General features: G+C 40.2%; 3 protein-coding genes across 4 annotated transcripts in view; 1 reads left to right on the forward strand and 2 right to left on the reverse strand.

The window, feature by feature from the left end:
- Positions 1–1,305, reverse strand: part of fyco1a (FYVE and coiled-coil domain autophagy adaptor 1a) — a 50,678-nt gene extending 49,373 nt beyond the window's left edge. The window contains exon 1 of one of the 2 annotated variants that reach the window (XM_080724325.1): positions 1,256–1,305. The gene's annotated coding sequence lies outside the window, so the exon portion shown is untranslated. The remainder of the gene's footprint in view (positions 1–1,255) is intronic. The other variant, XM_080724326.1, reaches the window with a different exon arrangement.
- A 2,338-nt stretch (positions 1,306–3,643) lies between these two features.
- On the forward strand, positions 3,644–4,675 carry LOC308288978 (chemokine XC receptor 1-like; the record flags this gene model as incomplete). The annotated part of the gene is made up of 1 exon (XM_080730461.1): positions 3,644–4,675. The coding sequence occupies one exon, from the start codon at positions 3,644–3,646 to the stop codon at positions 4,673–4,675; it is 1,032 nt and encodes a 343-aa protein (XP_080586587.1).
- A 5,152-nt stretch (positions 4,676–9,827) lies between these two features.
- LOC308288985 (tubulin alpha-1D chain-like) lies at positions 9,828–11,180 on the reverse strand (the record flags this gene model as incomplete). The annotated part of the gene is made up of 1 exon (XM_080730473.1): positions 9,828–11,180. The coding sequence occupies one exon, from the start codon at positions 11,178–11,180 to the stop codon at positions 9,828–9,830; it is 1,353 nt and encodes a 450-aa protein (XP_080586599.1).
- Positions 11,181–12,656: the final 1,476 nt, after the last annotated feature.

Genomic DNA, 12,656 nt, shown 5'->3' on the forward strand with positions numbered 1-12,656 from the left:
TTACACATTAAAACAAGACCGACTAAACAAGGAAAACCATTGACAGTAGGAGGCTAATACTAGTTTTACAATTCACATGTTATCATTATTTCAACAAAGTTGATTAAATGATTCTATTATAGGACTGTGGAGTGGACAGGGATGCAGCTAAGCAAGGATGTATTCAGCTAAGCAAGCAGTGTTCTCATACTGTCATCCACATTATGCCCAGATATAGCCTTGCCCTTGGGTCAAGACTATTGTATGTATTTGATCGATTTAGACGTTTAAAGTCGGGCTCTATTCAAATACATCTAGTCTTGATCCAAGGCTAGCCCAGATAATTCTATAGCTAAAGTAGCTGGACACTAGTCTGACTCAGTGAAGGAAAGGAAAATGAGCTCAGTCCGTGTTTCTTATGGGCCAGTGTTTGCCAGCCACAGTGGTGGAAAAATTACTCAAACTCTTTAGTAAATGTATCAATACCACAATGTAGAAATACTCCATTACAAGTACATTTACTTGAGCAAACGTACACAAGTATTGTTATCGTAACGTACTTGAAAGTACTCATATGCAGAATGTCCCATTTCAAGTTTTCAAAAAAATATTTAGAAAATAGCACATCTACACGCTCAAAATCTATCGCGTGGCATTGTGAGCTTGTAGATCAACTATTTTCAAATGGCCGAAATAGGGCTGAAGTGCATGTATATTCTGTGATAACAATCAAAATCTACAAAGTAACTAGTAACTATAAAGTTTAAAAATAATTGTAGTGGAGTAAAGGTACAATATTTGCCATGTAGTGGAGTAGAAGTTAAAAAGTATTGGAAATTGGAAATACTCAAGTAAAGAACAAATATCTCAAAACTGTACTTAAGTACAGTAAGTAAATGTACATAACCTGCTGGACAGCTGATCGCAGCTTGCTTGGTCACATTCCATTGACCATTTCGCAATGTCCCATTCCCAAAAAACGAAACAACGAATAAGAAATACAAATAACATTGTTGGAAATGTGTATTATATGTGCGATCACAACAATCAATGTTGATTGCTGCTAAAGCTAAATATGAAGGAGTTATCGAGGCTGAAATCATCAAAGTAGGCTACTACTTAGTTGTTACAATGTTACACGCTATTATAACTTGACAGACACACTGATCATGTCATGGGAAATTAGCTACGGCGCAGCAACGTAATTCGTTTCCTTTGTACACATAATGTTCATTATTTAATATTTACACATGAAAAGAAAACAACTTTGACATACTTTTTAAAGACAACAGGCTGGTCCATCGATCCGCATAGTTTACATCATGTGCACACAATCTTGCTGGCTTTGGAACCAGCCAGTCACGTAGCGACGTGTAGGTCTGAGGCCAATAGCGAGAGGCAAATTGCTGGGGGAGGCGGGGCAAAGATGTCAACATAGTTTGGTTGTCGTTGCAGTGTAAACAGTTGTGTCATGTGACCGCGGTGGAAGTAGCCTACTTCAAAGCATTGTTGTGTCTCCTTTTAACGCATGTATGGTGAATCTATTCTGCTTCTTGGCAAATTTAGAGTGAACATTTTTTAACTCAAATCTTTGTTTCTGGGTGGTCCCTGGAACAAAATATTTTGAGATGGGGGTCCGCGGCCAAGCCGGCCAAATACATATCATTTTGGGGGTCCTTGACATGACAAAGTTTAGAGAACAACTGATATAGCAACACAAGTTTTTTTTTTTCAGAAAACTGTTAGGAATATTTTGTTCCAGGGACCCCCAGAAGCAAAAAAAAAAAAAAGTAAGTAGGCTACATTTACTCAAAGTACAGTTTTGAAGTATTTGTAGGCTACTAACTGGAGTAGGCTATTTCCAATATACCTACTTTTACGATCTACTCCACTACATTCATTTGAAAACTAGTTAGGTACTTACTTTGCAGATATACATTATATAAGGGTGGCCTATAAATCATACATAAACCACTTTAGCCCTACCTAGGCTGTTATTTTCAAACATTTTGTAATTGTAGTCTACTTTTGTAGCTTTGAGTACATTTTGATGCCAATGCTTCCATACTTTTACATTTTACAATTTTGAATTCTGGACTTGTAACAGAGTATTTCTATATTACTGTAGGCCTACTGATATAAAATTGAATACTTTTTCCACCACTGATAATAATTTCTTTATAGACATACAGGAATATCAATCTAAGTGTTGTTGTGCAGTTCTTGCTGTAATTTATAATCAAACACTGTCTCCACCCCAAGGAGGGAGGAGATATTAGTCTTTATTTACAAACTCATTTGCAGAATGTCCCATTTCACAAGTTTTCAATATATACAAATGTATACAAATCTTTTGAAAATAGAAGATCTAATTGTGCATAGCTCACAATGTGAAATGCAGGCTTGGGTTGAAGTGGTTATGTGTGTCTTGTAACCTAATAATGATTTGCCGTAGTTCTTTGTTAATTTTGTTACAATGCAATGAGTCTCACAATAACCTTTTTTTTTTTGCTTCAGCTAATTAATGATTAATGATTAGGCCTATATCAATTGCTCAGGCAACACATTCGGTGAAGATAGGGTATGTCTGTCTTCAATCCAGCAAATCATACAGTTAGTGACAGAGCTCCAACAGGGTATGCCATAATGCTTTTGCTCTTTATGTGCAATGGTTTGACAATACATAACCTGGAGCACAATGAGGAAACACATTTTACTGTTTTATCAACTGAAAAAAAAATGGGTGTGACACTCGGTCTGGAGTGGGTGTCGGGAATGGGTGTGACACTATAGTAGGCCTACGTGACGGGAATGGGTGTGACACTATAGTAGGCCTTGTCGGGAATGGGTGTGACACTATAGTAGGCCTACGTGACCTGGCACACCGTGTAATAACCAGTTGGAAAAAGTATTCAAATGTGTTACTTTAGTAAAAGTATCAATACTGCTGCCACGTAGAAATACTCTGGAAAGAGAAAAAGAAAAAGTCAAGAATTAACAATTTACTTAACATCACAGTAGCAGCAAATGGGGATCCAAGAGGAACAGAAACTATAGGCTTCAACCACAGGTAGAGCCAGCAATAACTAGTGAGGTGAAGCTATCACATCCAACAGAAGAACCCAACCAGTCAATAGGGTAAGCTTCTTTTTTTATTTTCAGCATGACTGTTAAAATAAAATCCAGTAGAAAATGTGTTCCTTACATGGAATGACTTAAGAATTAAGTGACTTAAAGGAGTAGTTCACCCCCAAAATGATTTTTTTCTATTGATTAGTCACGCCATGGAGACTTGAGTTCAATAATATTTTTAGTTTTTTGTCACATTCCTAAGACAAAAATGTGATAATAAATTTACCCCCATTCGTTCCGGATGGGGACCCGTTTCGAAACGGGTCCCCATCCGGAATCAATGGGGGTAAATTTACTCGAATCAAATTTTTGTCTTAGGAATGTGACAAAAACCAAAAAATATTATTGAACTGTACTCTCCATGGCATGAGTAATCAATAGAAAAAAAAGTCATTTTGGGGGTGAACTACTCCTTTAATTACCGCTTTATATTTTGTAAATGTTTTTATTGTTGCTGACTAAACTAACTAAACATAGGCCTAACAACAACACATTTGGTTGACCAAGTTCCTTTTCCAGATTCCAGGTAAACATGTCTGCGTCTTTGAATGAAAGTGAGGAATATGTCAACTATGACGATGACTATGAAGACGAGGTCTGCGATAAAGGCGGAGTGGTCAAGTTTGGTTCCATCGTCATCCCAGTCTTCTTCTCCGTGGTGATCGCCCTGAGCCTCCTGGGCAACTCTCTGGTCCTCGTGATCCTGGCGTTGTACGAGAACCTCAAGTCCCTCACCAACATCTTCATCCTCAACCTGGCCATCTCTGACCTCGTGTTTACCGCCGGCCTCCCCTTCTGGGCCGTCTACCACATCTGGGGCTGGGTCCTCCCAGAGAGACTGTGTAACATCGTGACCTTCATCTTCTTCATCGGGTTTTACAGCAGCGTGTTGTTCCTGACCGTCATGACCATCCACCGCTATCTGGCCGTGGTCCATCCCCTGTTTGACCGTGGCACGCAGAGGGTCAGCTATGGCGCCACTGTGTCTGCAGTGCTTTGGGTGGTCAGCATTGGAGCAGCTATGCCATCCCTGCTCTTCAGTTCTGTCATCACAGTCCACCACCACAAAAAGGAAGACTCCCAAGGATGTGAATTTAGGGACTCCCTGTGGAAAAAGGCAGGCACTTACCAGCAGAATATCTTTTTCCTTGCCGCATTTGTAGTGATGGCATTCTGCTACATTCAAATACTGGGAAGAATTTCGAGGACCAAGTCCCACATGAAGAACAGAACTGTGAAGCTGATCTTTTGCATTGTGGCTGTGTTTTTCGTCGGCTGGATACCGTACAATGTGGTCATATTTCTTAAGATGCTGGCTGACGACTACCGACTGTCACCTTGTCAAGTAAGCATTCGGCTTGATTATGCCTTCTATGTATGCCGACTCATTGCGTTCTCCCACTGCTGTCTCAACCCTGTCTTCTACGCTTTTGTGGGTGTCAAGTTCAGAAGTCATTTAAAGTCAATAATGCTTCGAATGAATCAGAGGTTCTGTTGTCAAAGCCCAGCAGAGGAGCCACAAGTCAGGATGGCTAACATTCAATCAATGGGTTCAATGTATTAGTTAGTTCCTCTTCAAGAAATCACCAGTTACTAAAGAATCTCCACAATTCTTCTGGTTCTCAACTTTTTCAGGCCGCGACCCCCAAAATAATCATATTTTAACTCGGGACCCCTCCACTCTGACGAGTCGAGGCATTACATTTTGTATGACATGGTTATAATGTGAAAATAGCAGATCTACATGCTCACAACGCCTCGCAATGTTGTGAGCATGTAGATCAGCTAGATCAGCTATTTTCACAATTTCTGCCCTTAATATTTGAAAATGTGACCAATTTTTAACTTGTCATTTTAGAGGTATTCAAAAGTCCTTAAATTGTCACTTTAGAAATGTGCAGATACCCTCTACACACTTAATAATAATTTGGGGACCCCCACAGGTTGAGAACCACTGCTACTAGACCAGTGGTTTCAATGTTAACCTATTTCATATCAAGGTCCATTATTTATTCAGCATCTGAGCCAAACCCACGGACCACCGGTGATCCCTGGACCACAGCACTAGACAATTTTAAAATTGGAGAACCCATTCACCATATGGGATTAAATAAGAGCACTTTTATATATATGTTTGAGATTTTGAAAATGTACAGAGATGACGATAAGTGAACAACAGTGCTTGGCAGCTTTGTGGCAGCTGTGTGAATATGTAGCATACATTTGACTTGAACTTTAAGTGCTATTTACTTTAATCAAAGCAGTAATATTCATAAATATAATCTAGGTTCATTATGTTGTGTTGTAGCAGTAGTAGTTTCCAGGTAGACAGGAATTTGCCAAGTAACATTGAGGGAAATAAAATAAATAAAACATAAATAAAGAAGAAATACCAAACAAATGTCTCTGCCATGCATGTATAAATGTATAGTAAAAATGTGGACACTGTATTTAATGTTGTTGTTTTTTCTTCCTTTTCAGTATATAAATAATTCAAGTATACAATTTAGACAGATTCTTGAAGTTTAAATAAGATCCTTTTCACAGGTTGCATTGAATATTCAAATTATGTTTTTTTATTTATTTTGAAAATGCAGAGTAGATAAGCGACACTGCCTGCCTGTCAGTTTTATAGTAGTCCAACTGTACAGATTTTTTGTGGACGTTACAAAATGTCCTGTCACAACTTTGTCACAACTTTGCGGAACACCTTGGCATTTTCTCCTGTCTTTTTTAAATTATTTCGTTATTTAATTATTTAATTGTTATGTCCTTGCACGTGCTTTATGGATTGTATACATGCCGTGGACAACAGAAGCCCTGCTTTAGCAGCCCCAGCAGACTGGCAAGAGTTTGAAGGGTTTGAAGGGCAAATTGTCTAGGACGAGTGGATTTTTATCCTGGGCTTTTAGCAAGGGTTCTGTCAGTGTCAGGCTGTCAGCATCCCAGTGTTGGCTGATCTGAGTGAACAGATGGGGTTGTAGGGGTTGATCAGATTTTGGACGTATGGAAGAGCCATACCTTTGGCTGTTTTGACGGTCAGCATCAGTGTTTTGTATTCAGTGCGGGCCGCAACCGGGAGCCAGTGGAGTGGAGTTTGAAGGGTTTCACTGCCCAGGGCTCAAGGCTTAGTAAGAGCTTTTTCCCAGTGGCCGTCAGAACCCTGAACACGGATTTGTACAAAAAAAAGGGGGGGAAACAAACTGCATCTACCTGTAAATACCCATGCTTTGTTTTGCTCTCACAGTTACTTGCACTAATGTGTGCTTGATGTGTTTGTTTCCTGTTTCCATATACCCTACATCAGGGCTACTCAAATAGCTGAACATGTGGGCACCCTTACAAAAAGGGCAAGGGGCCAGGGACCAGTTGATAAAATGACAGCATTAATGATACTTGATAACTTCTGTCTTTCATTGGTGCCTTATTGATCTTAACTGACATTGTTTTCTGACAAATTAATCATATTGGTATTGAATTTGCATGAGATGAGTTTTGCCTTCCTGGATGATTATTCATGTAATAGTAATGTAATTAAAGATAAGATAATAACCTTTTTTTTAAGTGTTTTTTATTTTATTTTATTTTTTGATTGATTGATTGATTGATTGATTGATTGATTGATTGATTGATTGATTGATTGGTGGGCCAGTCAAAATTGCGCCACGGGCTGGAAGTGGCCTGCGAGCCTGAATTTGTTGTTAGCTCAGTCTTGCACAGAACATGCAACATCAACATTACGCTGGTTGAACTGTGTAGCCTACTTGTTTTAGTGAGTGACAAAAATAAACCCCTCTTGAAACTTGATTCTTGAGATGTCTGCAGCTGCTCCTTGGGTCTTGCAATCTGCCTGTTATGAGAAATCTTGTGTGCAAAGTTGACATTTTGGCCTGAGGGTGGGTGGTGGCACTACAGGGAAAAGGTCATGGGTCAATCAAATAGTTAGGGTTCATCGTCCGGGGGACCATGGCCAAATCCCATTACTCATTTTTATGCCGCCCTGCCTTCGAAGTCGATTGAGTTCCCGCCATCTTGAAGGACGTTCCATTCATTAATTCAGGGTCAACAGCATAACCGTGGTAGAAGTACACTCCAGAATGACAAACGGCCTTGCTGTGTGTGTGCAAATTCAAATCTTACCAATGTAAAGTGTGGGCTCATGCTCACACATACTCCTGCATCATAAGACTGTCCCCTGCCCTGATGTGCAAGGGGAGTTCCTCTTTGTAGGAGTGGTAGATACGGTATTTGGTGTAGCCACCTGAGGTCAAAGGGTTTGATTGATTGATGTTTATATTGAGGTTTTTGAGCAGTGCTCCTGGAAGGAGCTGAGCTCCAACATCTGTCTTTGTCCAAAGTTTTTTATGCCAAGGGTTCACAAACCTTGGCCTACATCTGGCCTACAGCTTTGCACAAAGCGCCCAAAGTTTGCTGTACACTCAGGGTCACATTGGCCAAGCTTTGTGGGATGCGAAGCTTGGCATACATCTGGCCTACATCTTTGCACAAAGCGCCCAAATGGTGTTGTACTCCCAGGGTCACATTGGCCAAGCTTCACAGGACGCTTAATGAAGTAAATATATTGCACCACTCACTTCACACTAGGTGTGTTTTCTTTAAAGGTACAGGCAGTACAACAAGTTACGAACATGCCGAATGATGAATGACACAAAAAGCCAAAAGGCATTTCCATTGTGGCCCATTCAACATTCTACAACAACTGGATAAAAACAAAAGTGCAACAAAAAAACTACCACAGGACAATAGAAAAGCAATTTACAGATTAATTTCATGAGGAGTTAACAAAGTAGTCCTATAATATCTCCCCTGGCCAATGGGGAGTGTGTGTTAGACTGAAAGCACCACAGAAATGGCATCTTTGAGTACTGGTACTACTGTAGTAGTAGTGGCACAGCACACACAAAAAGAAAAAAAGTGCAGAGACATTGACACTATCTAGTTATAGAAGAAAAAAAGAGGCATAGAAATGTTTTTAGAATTGCTGTTGATATATTATAAATATTTTAAGTTCATAAATAGTTTTTGTATGTCATGTATGAATTGCAAAGCTTTTGCAGTTTGTTTCAGTGGGGCCTTGGCTCCACCGGAAGCATGAAATAATAAAATAAAATCAAAAGAATTCAAAAAAATTGCACCAGTGCAAAGTGAGCGGTGCTCACTTCGCATGGTATCAAACAAGACACACGTACATATCTCCTTGTATGGGCCGTTCTGTCCGTTACGTTAGCTATCTCCATACATGGCGTTACTACAAAAAAATAATCTTCTTTAAAAAAAGGATAAACGTTGATATAATATTGTATAGTTTTGGATATTCTGAAATGAAATATATGTAATTATATAGTGGTAGGATAAAGTATTAGTTGGACCACTGACATTTTGTTATTATTAGTTAGTTTAATAAATATTATATAATAGTGGGCTCGCTATAGGAGAGCTCATGTTATTTAAACTATTGAGTATATATTAGATATTTTGAAAAGTTTTAAAATGTTTTATACTTTTTTACAATATTGAACTTTTAAAATTTAAATTTAAATCAGGAAGTAAATGGAGAGAGAGGTAAATAACTATCTATATACAGCATGCCCTCTGTTTCTTCAGGAATGGTATCAGTCTATCAGTCTAGTCATGGCGTCTAGTCAATGTCACGAACGTCGGTAGCACGACTAAGGAGATAGTCGCGGACTTCTATACACAAAGGCAGAGGGCCTTTACACGCTTGTGGTTTGGTTTGTGAGGATGTGGACTGGCAAGGCACTTGTTGTGTCTCCCAGCCTGGGACCTAAAAAAAAACTAAACTAACTAACCATGTAGGTTTTGCTCACACTGTTACTTGCACTAATGTATATAAGCGTACCTGATGCATATATGCATATACCTTACCTCACGGCTCATTATATTATATTATATTAATCCCCCTAATTCTGCACATTCCACAATGCACATCCCCACTGCTGCTAAGAGGTATTTAAAGATGGTTAGTGTGTATTATTATTGTTTTAAATGTTTTAAATTTAATGTAATTTATTTGTATTATTTGTATTAATTGTATCATTAGTATTAGTATTGTATTAGTATATTAGTATTAGTATTATTTGTTTGATTTCAATACAGTCCAGTATTATCTTATTATAATTATTATTTAGTTTTATATTGTATTGCTGTTGTTATTGGTTTGCAGAACATGCCACACAAACAGTTTACTGCTTGTACCTGTCTGAGTTAGTGACTAACCCCCTTCTTGACTTTTTCAGATACAATATGACCATGTTATGTCTGGTTGGAATATAATGATTTCAGGATTGTTTATTTAAACAGTCAAACCGTATAGTGAGACCCTCATCTAGTCGCTGTTCTTACGGAAGGGACTGGGTCTCACATATGTAAGGGAGACAGCTGTGTATGTGTGCGCCCGCTTGCGCTGTTGCTTGATGAAGCAGAGATATCCTCTACTCTCATCAGTTATTGTATTAATTAGTTAGTTGTTTACACTTGCTGGTTAATTTGATTGGTTGGACAAGTCTCAACCAATCAAATTGTGTCGCCTGAATCATATATGCCAGGCGACGACTGTATGTCAGGACAGCTTCAATTTTGTTGTTGCAAGTTCACTTACTCGCTAGCTGTCAGGAACCAGAGTAACACAATGATCTGGGTCTATCAATAAGACATCATTTCCCCTGTCAAATGGCTTAATCCTCTTCTTCGCCCTCTCCCTCACCCTCAACGGAGTCCATTCCAACTTCCTCATAATCCTTCTCTAGTGCTGCCATGTCCTCTCTGGCCTCAGAGAACTCTCCCTCTTCCATGCCCTCACCTACGTACCAATGGACAAAAGCACGCTTGGCGTACATCAGATCAAACTTGTGGTCAAGTCGAGCCCAGGCCTCAGCAATAGCAGTGGTGTTGCTCAACATGCACACAGCCCTCTGGACCTTGGCCAGATCTCCACCAGGTACTACGGTGGGGGGCTGGTAGTTGATGCCAACTTTGAAACCAGTTGGGCACCAGTCGACAAACTGGATTTTACGGTTTGCCTTGATGGTGCTGATGGCGGCATTGACATCTTTGGGCACCACATCACCACGGTACAGAAGGCAGCAGGCCATGTACTTGCCGTGGCGAGGGTCACATTTTACCATCTGATTGATTGGTTCAAAGCAGGCATTTGTGATTTCTGCAACTGTGAGCTGCTCGTGGTAAGCCTTCTCAGCAGAGATGACAGGGGCATAGGAAACCATTGGGAAATGGATACGGGGATATGGCACCAAGTTGGTCTGAAACTCTGTCAGATCAACATTAAGAGCTCCATCAAAACGAAGGGAGGCTGTAATGGAAGACACAACCTGACTAACAAGCCTGTTGAGGTTGGTGTAGGTAGGACGCTCAATATCAAGGTTCCTACGGCAGATATCATAGATGGCCTCATTATCCACCATGAAGGAACAGTCGGAGTGCTCTAGGGTGGTGTGGGTGGTCAGAATGGAGTTGTAAGGCTCCACCACTGCAGTGGACACCTGAGGAGCCGGGTAGATGGAGAACTCCAGCTTGGACTTCTTGCCGTAGTCAACAGACAGGCGTTCCATCAGCAATGAGGTGAAACCAGCACCTGTTCCACCTCCAAAGCTGCGGAATATTAGGAAACCCTGAAGACCAGTGCACTGATCAGACAGTTTGCGGATCCTGTCCGACACCAGTTCAATGATCTCCTTTCCAGTGGTGTAGTGTCCACGGGCATAGTTGTTAGCGGCATCCTCTTTGCCACTGATCAACTGCTCCGGATGGAACAATTGTCGGTAGGTCCCAGTGCGCACCTCATCAATGACAGTAGGCTCCAGATCTACAAAAACTGATCTGGGAACGTATTTTCCAGCCCCAGTCTCAATGAAGAAAGTATTGAAAGAATCGTCTCCTCCTCCAATGGTCTTGTCACTGGGCATCTGTCCATTGGGCTGGATCCCATGTTCCAGACAATAGAGCTCCCAGCAGGCATTGCCGACTTGCACACCGGCCTGGCCGATGTGGATGGAGATGCACTCACGCATCTTTGTATGATCTAGTCACGCTTGACTCGGCTCTCACTGTCCGTCCGTCTGTTTCTTCCCTCTCTGTACCTCGCTCGCTATATAACACCTTAAAACCCTCTCTGCTTCCCCCAACTTTATATAAGATTATGTCCTCAAGGTTGATATTTATGCTTTATAACACGTTTATGTAGACTCACTGAGCTGTTGACCGACGTCATACACAACAGAAACCATTGCCTAACAATGCAGATTTGCACAGGTGTGTCCTGAATCTGCCATTGTGTGTCCATGAAGTACTGGCCAGCACTGTGAGGAAAGTCTCTTGTGTGAATACATAGTCATATTGTATAGGCTAATTGTATCTCTACGATATTTGACAGTACACAAGTCCCATAAAAACCTGAAGTCAAGTCATCCAACTCCTTTAGTTTTTGGAGGAATTTCTTGATGCTTGGGGGTTTGCAGGTTTGATTCAAAGAGTCGAATCATTTGGAGATAGAAACAGGCACATAAGGAAGACATGCAATATAAATATTTTGGCAACAGACTATCAGCAAAAGCAACAAGGTTCACTTAAAAAAAAGGTTATGATTAAGATTATGCAAAATACATCATGGACAAACAACCCTGAGCTGGAACATGGCTTGGATGACCAGAAAAGCTCACTTTTTACCAAATGCAGCTCATACCCTGACAATTTCCGAAAACCTTAACCGATAAAACCGCAGGTAAAGAAACACTTGGATTGGAAATATACAAAAGAAGGTCATCAGCAGATAAACATACTTTTTGCACCATCCCACCACAATGAATATACCCTGAAAGTAAATATTAGACACAAGTTTAATTGCTAGTGGTTCAATTAGTCCTTCGCTAAGCCCCTCCCTAAAAGTGATTGTCCAATGCTAGCTTAGCAACCATCACAGGGCAAGCTTCCATCAGCAGTCATAGCTGCTCACACACAGTTTGCAACATCCTCGAATACAACCATAATGCGACGGTGACTATATATCCAGCAACAGATTCCATGGACCCAGTTGAAGGGTGCATAATCGTAACAAAGGTACAAATCATATAAAACAAACAAATTTACAAATCTGCAGTTATCTGATGCTGATCAGCTGATGTGTTGACAGCTGCTGGGCTGAAATAAGGAAAAGGAAAAAGTAAAGGAACTAAGAGTGGAAGCTCACCTGGCTGGTTCATGTAATATAAGTAGAAATATTATAATTGTGTCACGTGTCATCGCCTTGATATTATAACCGCGTAAGCCTATGTTCTCATAGTTTGGTTTAAAACACTGTTTCCCAATCACGGACCAGTAAAAATCCCATTTCTTTTTCTACATAAAAAATAAATAAATAAAACATATATATATATTTTAATTCATTATTTTTAATTCATTCTCCACCAAAAACATCTTCTTGACGTCATTTTTTTGTTGGCACGAGCTCCATCTGGTGTAACAGAAATCCTAATTGCAGTCCTACAGGA

This window comes from Nannobrachium achirus (assembly GCF_963921795.1).
Source record: "Nannobrachium achirus genome assembly, chromosome: 1".
Taxonomy (NCBI): domain Eukaryota; kingdom Metazoa; phylum Chordata; class Actinopteri; order Myctophiformes; family Myctophidae; genus Nannobrachium; species Nannobrachium achirus.